This window comes from Typopeltis vanoorti, chromosome 8 (genome assembly GCF_054136105.1).
Source record: "Typopeltis vanoorti isolate ZY-2024b chromosome 8, IOZ_Tvanoo_1.0, whole genome shotgun sequence".
Classification (NCBI taxonomy): domain Eukaryota; kingdom Metazoa; phylum Arthropoda; class Arachnida; order Uropygi; family Thelyphonidae; genus Typopeltis; species Typopeltis vanoorti.
The window spans coordinates 114,320,623-114,334,134 of record NC_143556.1 but is presented as its reverse complement, the minus strand read 5'-3'; the positions used below and the strand labels follow the sequence as shown (position 1 = coordinate 114,334,134).

The 13,512-nt window shown below is 37.8% G+C and overlaps 1 protein-coding gene across 1 annotated transcript in view; it reads right to left on the bottom strand.

The window, feature by feature from the left end:
* LOC150104294 (uncharacterized) overlaps positions 1–13,512 on the bottom strand; it is a 636,238-nt gene that overhangs the window by 79,471 nt on the left and 543,255 nt on the right. Inside the window, exon 45 of the mRNA XM_090396452.1 lies at positions 9,267–9,537. Coding sequence (XP_090252578.1) covers positions 9,267–9,537 — 271 coding nt within the window. The remainder of the gene's footprint in view (positions 1–9,266; positions 9,538–13,512) is intronic.

Sequence of the window (13,512 nt, the reverse complement as noted above, 5' to 3'; positions counted from 1 at the left end):
AACTCCATGTTCCAAGAAAAATATGTGCACAAATTCACATGGAGAAAAGATACAAAAAAAATCAGAAACGTCTCACTGACTGTGTTATTATTGGTAGCAGTGATGTCGCATGCCCATTTCAGTTGGGTGTGCTGTCATGTGGCTTATGCAAGCTGCACTTCAAAAGTCGCATTGATTTATGATTACATTTTTATTGATGTATGAAAGTTTTAAGATTGCATAGCACATCAGCGTTCATTGTAATTGGTCCAATGCAATTAATTGTAGGATAACTTTGAATACTTTATCAATTAATTGTAACCAAATCTGCATAGAGTGGAGGATAAATGTTTATTTTAAGATATATTAGAAAACAATAATGAAGAATGCTATATTTGGATGGTATATTCGAATTACTCAAAGGTGTAAATATACGAATCATCATTAATAAGTCATGTGAGAATGGAAAATGTAAAAGAAAAAATAAGTGAGAGTAGAAATACTTTCATTAATGGCAAATGAATTATTAATAATTAACATTTATGATATGCATGTCCTATAAATTGCTGGGTAGAATGAATAGCATGCGATCCTGTAAAGTCTCTAGACACGAATAAGTGAATTTATGATGGCATAATTAAAAAAAAAAAAAAAATTACAAGGAGAGGGAAAGAGATTTGTTTGCAAAGTATAAATACCTAACAATAATAAACTGCCACTATATACATTTTATAGTTCAGTTGAAAACTATAGGGAGAGTCTAATCCAATGAACTAATAATGTTGAACAGGTGATTCATTGAGGCACGGCAGGAATATGTGTGGTTTGATGGAGCAGCAAATCATGTCATAAACTTTGTTGTGTGTGTTAAATGTATTTCTCTGGTTTATGTATATTTTGCTTAATTTTCTAAGAATTTTCTTTTGTTTACTGAGACTCGGTATACATTTCACACAATAATAGGATACATAATATCCAATAATTATTGGAATTATCCACACTTTCGGAAATCCTACATTCATTAGTTGTTTTGTTTTTTAAGTATCAGCGGCTCTTCTGTCTTATCAGTAATAGATATCTCTCATATGCTAGTATTTTGTTGTAGATCAACAAATTCTTATAATACACAGAAATATTCATTTTTATTCAGGAATAGATAAATTTTTACTACGTCTGTTGTTTCCAAAGACTAGAATAAAAATGTTCCTATACCGTTAAAAAAACTTTCCAACCACAACAGATGCCATGCACAAGCAAGAAAAGCAAATAGCTTTGTTTCTCACTAAATACAGTGAGCAGACATTTAACATTGTGTACTATATTTAGGACAATTAGTTAATTAGAGACAACTCAAACAACACACTTCATAGAAAAACACTCCTCTCCCGCAGACTAATCTGCATGCATGCATCAGACATGATAACCAATCACAGCCACTAGTTGCTATTGTCTCAGCCTGCCTTGCCTTCTGGATGGTTTAAAACTACTAGAATATTATGAATTTGGCCCACTGCACCATTTCTGTTCAAAGGTGTGTGTATTTGTGACTGCACACTTGTGCTATTAATGCGAATGCGATGCAATGTTTCATGAAGAATACAGTGTAGAAAACTGTATTCTTTATGAAGCATTCCTGTACTGTGTTTAATTCTAGGAATCACATGGAGCGAGGAAACAATTAGGGAAGTCTTTAATGGGAATAAATGCAAAAATATATATCAGTTCTATTGCTATAGAGTGGATGTGCATTGTACACCTAGCACATGTAGAATGTTTGCAACTGATTGGAAGTGATATCTTCATGCTCGTTCAGGACACGAGAGTGTACAGGTCTTCCTCTGGGTCTTTTTCCTGCCAGCCTAGGAGAACATTTGTTTTGCTAATCTTTCCTCTCCCATTCTGTTTAAGTGACCATACCACTTGAGATTAGCTCTCTTAACGCATTCCTGGATGCTGACAATGTCAAATATAGAAAGATTAAAGTTTTACTTTACATTGACTTCACTGCATAATTTAAAAGGCCTGGTCAGAATAAGTCATCATCATCAAATTCCTGCCATGTACCCTCAAGGGGTGTACAGGATATAAAAGTACTACATGAAAAATTTATATCATTACTAACTTCCTATCTACAATTTTCCTCTAAATCAGTCTGTTACCTGTCAAGACTCCAACATTATCAAATCTTATATTTCTATCATCTAAGGCACTTTGTACTGTATCAATTCACCTATATCTTGGTCTTCCTCTGGGTCTTTTTCCTGCCAACGTGGCAGAGAACACTTGTTTGCTAATCTTTCCTCTCCCATTCTGTTTAAGTGACCACACCACTTGAGATTAGCTCTGCTAATGCATTCCTGGATGCTAATAATGTCAACAAAAAAATGCTACAAAATGGTAAACATTATGGGTGATATTGATTATGGCAGTTGTGACAATACAGCATCAGTCCTTAAGGAACAATAATCTTTGGCAATATGTAATGGACAGCCTGGTTGGCTGAGTAGTTAGCATATCTGCTCTTCAACCAAGAGGTATGGATGTTTCTGATTGTCCTGCTAACTCTTTGTGGAAAGGGCATCTGCAAACCTACCACTTATTCTAGTAGAAGGCTTCACTCCCAAAACTCAATGAGGTATGGGAATGACCATACGTCAAATTGACATCACATGAGAATAACTAACTAATATGTAATGGAAGGCACACGAGGATTGAGAGGGTCTTAGATCTGGTTGGACTATCAGACGAAGTGAATTGGTGGAATATCTAATCTTTCTCCAGATGGTGAGAGTGACCACAAAGTGATCACCTGGGTTGTAGCCAGTCATACAACAACCTCTGCGTAGAAGAAGAGATATACATGAAACTACAAGGCTAGTGATTATGAAAAGCTTAGGAGACAACTGGAGCTATAGCATGGAAAGAGGAGTTGAGTGAAAAGGATAAAGATGCTACTTGGGCATTCATCAAAAACTATTTAACAGCAGCAATGTTTGAGTGTATCCTAAAGGTGAAAGGCTAAATAAGATAGGAGTAAATGAAATGAGTGAATGAAAAGATTAAGCTTTTTCCCCCAGTGAAATCTGGAAAAAGAAGGCACTGTGAAGGCAACAGAAGATGAATGTTGGTAATAATCAGTTGCATGAAGAGTACAAAGAGGTAACTCGGTTGGTAAAGACAGCAGAAATTAGCCAATTCAGCTAAGAAAAATCGTAATGAGTTCTTTCAATATGTGGCAAGTAAAAGAAAGAAAGAACGACTGTGGTAAGATGATGTTAGTTGATGACAATGGTAGATTGGAAACAGATAAAGAAGATACATATAATTGAAGAATTCAATGAGCAGTTTATCGAAAGAAGTTGTTAATAATAACAATCTTCACTAAATCTTGTGACTCATTCTGAAAGAAAGCTAAACACTATGTAAAACTAGCTAAACAAAAGTCATGGGAAGACTGGACAGAACATAGAAAAAAAATATTAAGAAGGTGGTAAGATATTCTGGAGGTTGTTGAAGAAGCTCAGAAATAAAGGAAAGAGTGATGATAAAAGTGACATGAAAACTGGAGAAACAGATATCCTTGAAGTATGGAGTAATTACTTCAAAAATTGCTAAATGAAACAGGCAGTGATAGCACTGGTAAAAAACACTCAACAGGGATGCAGTCAGGAATACATATCCATACTTGAAGAAGAAAAAGCCATCAAAGGCCTGAAACATGGAAGAGCAGCAGGAGTAGATGTATTTGATCAGAAATGCTCATGTATGGAGGTATAAATGTCTTACAGTGTAAAACTGTAAGACATTTATGTTCAGTTCTATGCATCACTGCATAGAAGGCTGAACTGTCAATCACTGCATAGTTCAGAAGGCCTGGACAGAGGGACGAATTCCAGATGATTAGAGTAGAGCTTTCATAGTACTTGTATATAAAAAGGGAAATAAAACTGAGAATTACAGAGGTATTTTTCTACTCGGTGTTCCTGGTAAGATTAATGTAAGTATACTTGAGAAACGTTTGAGAAGGATAGTGGAAGAAAAACTTGGTGAAGAACAAGCCAGATTCAGGCCAAATAGAAGCTGTCAGGATCATATCTTCACTTTACGACAAATAATTCAGAAATCATGGGAATATAACAAAGATCTGTATTTAAGTTTTGTAGATCTGGAAAAGGCATATGAAAGGCCAAGAGAGAAGCTATTCAGTACGCTTCAATTATATGGTGTCAATGGTGCATTATATCGAGCAATACTTAGTCGTTATTTGAGTTCTAAGTCAGCAGTTAGAACTGAAAGAAGTACAGGATGATGGTTTAATGTTAAATCTGGTGTCAGACAAGGATATACATTATCCCCTCTGTTATTCATTATCTATATGGATCACATTATGAAGGAAAGTGGTATCAAAATTGGATATGTTAATGTCAGCTCTTTGCTTAGTACGGACGATATGAGAGTCCTGAGAAAGATTAAACGAATGAACAGATTATTATTATTATTATTTCGGGCGACTCCAGGAGTCCTTAGACTCATCGAGGGAGGCCCTAAACATCATGTCCACACAACTATGTGATTACATTCTCACAGTATCTATCATACCTTGTCTTGAACTCGTTCACCGTCATAGCACCCACAACAGACTCTGGCAGCAAACAGATGGCATCAATGGCACTATCATATTAAAAACGAGGATATTAGGAAAGAACTTGCCACTGTCAGCATCCAGGAATGTGTTAGTAGAGCTAATCTCAGGTGGTATGGTCACTTAAACAGAATGGGAGAGGAAAGATTAGCAAAACAAGTGTTCTCTGCCACGCTGGCATGAAAAAGACCCAGAGGAAACCAAGATATAGGTGGATTGATACAGTAAAAAGTGCCTTAGAAGATAGAAAATCTGCACACAATAATCCATATGAGGCCTTGATGAGGCCTTATATGGATTATTGTGCACAAATTTGTTCACCTGGTTTTTATGGTGATGAGGATATGTTGGAAAAGGTCCAGAGAAGGTTCACAAAGGTGGTCAGTGGTCTTTGGAATGTGGAGTATGAGGACAGATTGAGAGAATGTAAGTTGCCGAGCTTTGTGAATAGGAGGAAGATGGGGGATATGATTGAGACATATAAGTTAGTCAGGGGTTGTTATCGCATCAACATGGAGGAGATTTTTCATAGAATGGGAGATGGGGCTAGGACAAGAGGTCATCGCTGGAAACTGTACAAGGAGGGTGTGAGCAGAGGAGTAGGTTCTTTGCATGGAGAGTGGTTACTGAGTGGAATGCATTGCTTGAGTGTATTGCGGGTGTAGAGACATTGAGGCAAGGTTGGATGATCATTGTGTGCAATAGTGTGTACCTCCCATGATGAGTCTCTGACTCCATGGAGGTCAAATGTTAATAATAATAACAGACCTCAAAAAAGGATATTGGATGGATAATGAGACCAGAAGACCAATATGGTCTATACCCATAATTAGTGTTATGATGATGATAATAATAAAATGTTACTCAGCATTAGAAGGATATCCAATTGTAACAAAATTGTAATGTTACAACTGTAACAGAATTTGTCCAATTTTGTTAAAAATGCACATTTGTCCATTTTTGTTAAAATTTTGAACTACTACCATTATTACTTGATGACTGTAACAAATTTTTTGCACTCCAAAGAAACTGGTTTGAAATATAATAAAATATTAGTAGTTTAATAAATGTGCTTATTTTGTTCTTGTGATGTTGCATTCAGACTTCTTAATCAGTTAAAATTAACAGTAGAAAATTACAAGCAAGTTATGTTTAGTAGTGGTTAATATATAATGTAAATAATGTTTCAGAAGCTATCTACCATGTACAGTCATTAATTAAATTCATTATTCATTAACATGAGCCTCAGGGGCTCACTTTAGTGAGTATGGGCATGGCACCTGATGCTGGACCATGCCTTACTTCATGTAATATACATCTGTTATATTATCTGTAGACTGATCCCTCCTCTTCCTCCCTTGCTTCTTTCTTTCTTCTCTTCTTGCTCCTTCCCCCCGAATGCTATTAGAGTATTCGAGGGAAATCTTTCCTATTTTGCTGTGTCATTTCGTCTTGTGCTAACAGGACATTATCAAAAACTGTAACATGATCAGGCCATAAAAAACGTTCATACTGCATCGTCCGTCATGTGGGTTACCAAGGGACGCCTTCGGGTTTTAGGCAGAGGGACCCGTTCGAAAAATATGTTAGTCTCCCTTAGACACCGCTCCTCAGTACTCTGCTAGAGGAAACTTCATCAATGGGCCTGCTACCCATTTGGGGAGGTGTTTAGGGGCAGCGCAAAGAAATGGTTCTGCAAAAGGATGGCAATAGGCAACTGGAACATCTTCTCTTTGACAGGGAAGGAGTTGGAACTGGTCGAGGAAGCCAAGTGCTACCGGCTAGACTTAGTTGGGCTTTCTTCGACCAAGAGGAGAGGCTCTGGAACTGTTGACCTGGATAAGGGGTAGAAGCTCTACTACTCTGGTGTGAGCCAGACAATGTCTGCTCAGGCAGGTGTGGGGATACTCACAAGCCCCCAGCTGTCAGACTGTGTTGCTGAATGGATACCATTGGGGGGAACGGGTATGTGTGTGTTAAGACTTCAGATGAAAAACCATGATTTGGCTGTGGTGCAAGCCTATGCACCTAATCTGGAGTCAGAATACTCTGCCTTCCTAGAGGAAGTGGATACTGCTTTTGACAGGGTGGCAGACATGGAATCAGTCCTGCTAATGGGTGACTTCAATGCACATGTTGGAACAGATGACCAGACATGGAGGGGTGTGGTTGGAAGGAACGGTGCCCCTGACCTTAATGCGAATGGGTTGAAATTATTGGACTTCTGCTGTACTAACAGCTTGTCCATAATGAATACCTTCTTCCAGCACCGAGAAGTCCATAAGTATGCCTGGTATAGGGATACACTAGAACAAAGGTCTCTGATTGACTTCTTTATAGTCTCAGCCGCCCTATTTTCCTCAGTGTTTGATGTTCGTGTGAGAAGAGGGGCAGAACTGTCAACTGACCACCACCTTGTTGTGTGCACTCTACGGCTTCAGAAACCAGATGCTACCATCAATGCATCTATAGGCCTAAGGCCTAAGCAGCTATACCGCGTGAAATGGGAGGCATCGGAAAATGAGGCTGTGAGGAAGAATTTTGCAGATGACACTTCCTCCAGGTTCAAAGAGATTCCCAAGCATACTGGAGATGTTGAGGAGGAGTGGAAGCTGTTCAGAACAGCTGTCACTGCCTCTGCACTCTCATGCTGTGGCAGAAAGCGGCTCGGCATGGCAACGGGCAGTGAGAAAAGGACACCTTGGTGGAACCAAGAAGTCCAAAAAACTGTCCGGGCAAAAAAAGGAGTCCTACCTAACATGGCTTAGGGTCAGGTCACCTGAGATGCGTTTGCAGTATGCTGAGGCAGTAAAGACAGCAAAGCAGATGCTACCATCTGCTTTGCTGTCTTGGGAATCCTTTGGAGAAAGATTAGACTCATCCAATGCAAATGCAAACAAAGTATTCTGGCAGACCATCTGCTGCCTTCGAGAGAGGAAATCGTGCACAGCAAGGGCAATTAAGGCCTCTGATGGTGCACTTTTAACAACCGAGAAGGATATCCTCCAGAGATAGAGGGAATACTTTGAGAGCCTTCTTAACCCGGATGGCCCAGCAGTTGTGTACATCCAAGAGGTGCAGATCGGGGCAATGACTAGACTCGCAGCAGAAGAGGTCCATTTAGCAATAAAACCGCTAAAATCGGGCAAGGCTGCTGGCGATGATGAAATTTGGTCCAAAATGCTAAAAGCCTTAAATTGAGATGGTGTTCTCTGGCTGACTCGAGTGTGTCAGGCTGCTTGGATATCTGGGCGAGCACCAAAGCAATGGCAGACAGACATAATAATACCAGTCTTCAAGAAGGGAGTAACTATCGTGGCATCTCTCTGCTCAGCCTGCCTGGGAAAGTGTATGCTAGGTGCTTGGAAAGACGGTGCAGGAGCATAGTCGAGTCAAAGTTCCAGGAAGAACAATGTGGCTTTCGTCCTGGTAGAAGCACAACTGACCAAATCTTCACTTTAAGGCAAGTCTTTGAGAAATCTTGGGAATATGCCAAGAATGTCTACACATGTTTTGTGGACTTGGAGAAGGCATATGACTGGGTTCCTCGGGATAAGCTTTCGCAAGTAGTACAGGAGTATGAAGTGGATGGCCAACTATTAGCTGCCATCAAGTCCCTGTATGAATGCCCAGCGTTTTGTGTCAGGGTAAACAGCACAAAGTCTGAACCTTTCACAGTCTCCATTGACCTCCGCCAAGGGTGTGTTCTGTCACCCCTCTTTTTCATATTTATGGACTGGATTGATAGGCACAGCCGAGGCAGTGAGTGTGTCAGAATTGGAAGATGTAGCATTGGATGTCTGCTTTTTGCAGATGATCTAGTTCTGCTTAACTCTTCCACAGATGACCTCCAGCAGATCCTGGACAGGTTTGTAGCTGTTTGTGCAGATGCTGGAATGAAGATCAGTGTGGCCAAAACTGAAACATTTGTGGTCTCAAGACAACCATCCCAATGCACTCTACATGTAAGTGGAGTCCCAATGAGGCAGGTGGAGAAGTTTAAATACCTTGGGTTCATATTCACGAATGATGGAAAATGGGACGTAGAGCTAGATACTCGAATTGGCTTAGCAAGCTCAATATTGCGGGAGCTTGGCCGTTCGGTAGTATTGAAGTGGGAGTTAAACCAGAAGGCAAAGCTGGCTGTCTTCAATACAGTCTGTCCCCATCCTCACCTATGGTCATGAGAGTTGGGTAATGACCGAAAGAATGCAGACACGAATCCAAGCGGCTGAAATGAGGTTCCTTCGAGGGGTTGCGGGGCTGACAAGACTCGACAGAGTCAGAAGCTCTGCAATTCGGGAAACCCTCAATACTCAACCGCTGCTTCTCCGTGTTGAGAGATCACAGTTACGTTGATACGGGCACCTAGTTAGAATGCCACAAGAGAGGCTCCCTCACAGGCCCTCTTTGTCAAGCCAGAGAGTGGAAGGCATAGGACTCGCTGGATAGATTATATCCAAAACCTTGGGTGGACACGTTTGGGAATCCCACCAGAACACCTGAGTTTGGTGGCAGAGGATTGTGACCATTGGAAGTTCCTCTTGCAGCTGTTCCCCCCCCCCCCCCCCAACTCAATTAGGAAAGGTTGGCCTTGATGCATGTATGTATGTATTCATTAACAATAATATGAATAAAAACTTACTCTTTGGCGGGGAAACTAATCTCCACGGTATATACATCAGTCATATCTACTTGTCGTGCTACTCGACCTTGTCTTTGGCACTTAACATTAACCTTCATACCAGAACAAGATGATTCAGGATTTTCTTCTATGCAAATCCTCCATTCATTGTTAATCTTTTCTATACTTTCTTTAATTCTATCATGTAATATTTTTCTTCCAGAATCTGAGCATATTACTGATGATGGAAAATCTAAAGAGATTTTAAATATGCGCTGGGCAGGTTGTTTGGCTATTAAAAAAATAATTATTATTATTCATCTGAAACATTTGTATTGAAATTTTGTCTACAGTTAGCTATTTACATAATGTCATTAAGTTAAACTGATTATTCTAAGTTTTAAATGAATCAAAATTCAAACTGAACATGAAAAATAATTAACGTCCAAATTAAGTGAGTGACACACACACACTGGATTACAATTTATATTTTTTTTTATTGGAATTCCAATATTAATATATAAGCAGCGCGCACGCACACACACAGAGTATACTTAATCAGGAGTAAGAACTGAAAACACAGTTCTTGCAAAACTGACTGCTAGTCTTCACAAATGGATAACAGAAGGCAGGAGTGTCAAACTCAATTAGACCACGGGCCATTTGCTATAAAACAGTATCTCAAGTGGGCCGCAAAAAATTTCGACTAAGAAAACCTGCACTAATTAGAATCAAAGGGAAGTGAAAAAATGAGTGTAAATAAATTGGAAAATTAATAACAAAAATTATATTTATTCTTATCATTACAAGACATAAAATAATAGTATAATGATTATGACAATACAAAAAATAATAATAATATAAAGAATATTTTTATTATATTAATATTTACAAAAGATAGCATTTAATCCAAATGAAACCAAAATTAAATTTTATTTGAATAAATCAAATATTTATATATTTATACATTCTAAAAAAAAGTATAAACTCTCATTAATAACCATCACAAAAATTTACAGAGCCTCCTATTAGTTTGAAATTTTTTGTTTGTGTTGAAATAAAATACTTCTATTACATATATATATTTTTTTTGGGAGGAGTCTATATTTTGAGGAAAAATGATATTTTCAGGTTAAAAAAAAAAAATATATATATATTTATATATATACTTGCATAATATAATTATACTAATTTAATTTCTTTCCCGACACTTGACAATGTTCATTAACCAGCCTGCCAATATTTGGACTCAACGATTGTGAGCATACGACCTTCATTATGGCAGAAAGGTTGACGTCGGTTAATCTTGATCTGTGGGCTGTTTTGTTACATTTCATACATGAGAATAATTGTACACATAAATTGGTGCTTCCAAAATAACATAGAATATTTGCTGCAAACTTTTTTATTTCCGGATATTTTTCACCTAAATAACTGTATATTTTTGGTACACCAACTTCTTGGTATTTCGCTTTTAGAATGGAATCACTTTGGAAATCAATAAGTTCCATTTGAATACAAATAAGAGCTTTTCGAAATGAAAGGAAAAAGGATCTGTAAAAAGCGAAAAAACTTCTTCTTGCTCCTTAAAATCTTTAAATCACCTATCAAATTCTTCTTTTATCTTTTTTCTAGTTTGGGACAATATTGAGAATAGGTAAAAATTTGATTCTTATTATTCAACTGTTCACATATAGTAAAGTAATTTAGAATATTCTGTTTTAAATGATTTTGAAACAAAAAACTTACATCTAAATCTTGCCAGTGCATCATAGATGTGCGTTATTAACTGATCTTTCTCCTGAAGTTTGACATTTAAATCATTCAAATGTCCTGTAATATCAACTAATAATGATAGATCTTGTATCCATGTCTGATCATTAAGAAATGCAACATCATGAGTTTTCATTTCTAGGAACAATTTGATCTCCTCTAAAAGTAAAAAAAAAAAAAGCTTTTTAGAACCTTATGACAAAATAACCAATGAATCTCTGTGTAATAAAGTAGCCCTTCAAATTCACTCTCCAAGTCTTTTAGAAATTCTGCAAACTGGCAGTGATTGAGGCCTCTGGATCGGATGAAGTTCACAGTATTCGTCACAGGCTTGAGTACGCTGCTCATTTCCAATACTTTGGAGCACAGGACCTGCTGATGAATAACGCAGTGGAAAGATTGCAGTTTTGGAATGGCTGAATACATTTCCTTTATCTTTGCCTCAAGCCTTGACACAAAACCTTTATTTTTGCCTGCAATTGCTGGAGCACCATCAATGATCACTGCTACGAGCCTGTTCAGAGGAAGTTGGTATTTTTCCAAAATGCCCAACATGGCGTAAAAAATGTGTTCCCCTGTAGTGGTTCCATGGATGGGAAGCATTTCCAAGAACTCTTCAGCAATATTCATAATTGTCGTCGCAAGCCTGAAGAAACAAAACAACTTGAGCCACGTCATGAATATCGAAACTTTCATCATGTGCAATTGAAAAGCACTATGTTTGTGGATATTTCTTGCGACTGGTCATGCAGATATCTGCCATTTCAGTTATTCTTTCGATCACAGTATTTCTGGACAAAGAAATATCGTGAAATACTAGCACATTTTTGGAAAATACGTTTTCGGCTGCTTTTATCATACACTCCTTAATCAAGGGACCGTCACTAAAAGTGTGTGGAATGTTTTGCCAATAAATAGCTGATTTCATAACTGGCTCTCGCTGCTGATTCATTATCTTTGATAATTTTTGAAAATACTTGCTGTTAACTTTGAAGAGAATTGTTCATACTTTTTAATTTTTCTTCTCTCAGTTTACCTTTATTCTCAAAGTGTGAATATTGTTCTTTGTGAATTTTATCTTAGTGCTTTTTTATATTATATTATATTCTTTGGCAACACTAATTCTTTCGTTACAAATAATGTACACAATTTTGTCCTTTGTTTCATTGCAGAAGTAATTCATTTCCCATTTTTCTTGAAATTTTCTCCCCTCATCAGCAATTTTTCTTTTTCTTGTTAGCTTGGAATGCGACATTGCCTCAGTGAATAAATATACTATTAATATTATTAACAATTTTTATAAAAATGTTTGGATAAAAACGTACAGAACTGTAGACCAGTGCACGATACTATTGCAAATAAAAATAAAAAATAATAAAAGGGGATTCTCTCACTGCTAGGTTGTTGTTGAATCCTGTTCGGCGCACTAACTTCAAAGATTACTTATTGACTGTAGCAGGCAATTATAAACTCATAGCTGGATTCACATGAGTGCATATGCTGCACGTCATGTGAGCATCTGGTAGCCAATAGAATTCAACTTTTTCAGCACGCTATCAGCAGCATGCTATAAATTAACAATGAAAGCATAAATATAATTTACGATTGATTAGGATCGGATCTAACATTGAAATTGCAACATAAATTTTTATTATTGCAATTATATTATAGCAGATTGTTGCATCCATATTGTGACTGTAAATTTTGTATCAAAACGAATAAATCGATACCGTATTTACTTGAATATGACTCGCACTTTTTTCCCCCAAAATTAAAGCTAAAAAAATCATGGTGCAAGATATATGCTGGGATTTTTAGAAACTAAAGCTGTATAACTGAGAGGAGACCTCCACATAGCCTTTAAAGGAATGCGGAGAACCGACCAGGGCTTCTGACTTAATGTCCAATCCTCACCTTCTCGTGGTGCACCCTGTTGGGTATCTACTTTGATACTGAACGAACGAGGATGGGCTGGCAATTTGGGATTTAGTCGACCAAATTGTATTCTTATTGGTTAAACCAAAATAAAAAAATGATGGTACAACATGACAAAATTTCATGCTGGCTGGGGCGTCGCCCGGTTAAACAAGGCCCCCGTTGTTTTCGCCAGGGAACCAGGGCGAACAGCGAAAAGTCAGCTACTGGAACAAATCTGAAAACAAACCCCAACTCAACATCACCAGAGTTAAAGATCGGTACTATCAACGTAAGAAGCCTGAATGGCAAAGAAATGGAGCTAGCTGAGGAATTAGATAAGTACCAGATCGACATAATAGGGGTGACTGAAACAAAAAAGACAAAAACTGGTGAGATCTTTCTGAGCAATAAATACAAAATGTTATATTCAGGCAATAACAATCAAGGAAAAGAAGGAGTAGCCATAGTATTCAACACAAATACGAGGCTAATCTTCTTGAATGGCAGTCAGTCTCAAGTAGAGTAATGTGGGCAAATATGAGAATGGGGAACTGGACAATGAGACTTAATTGTGCCT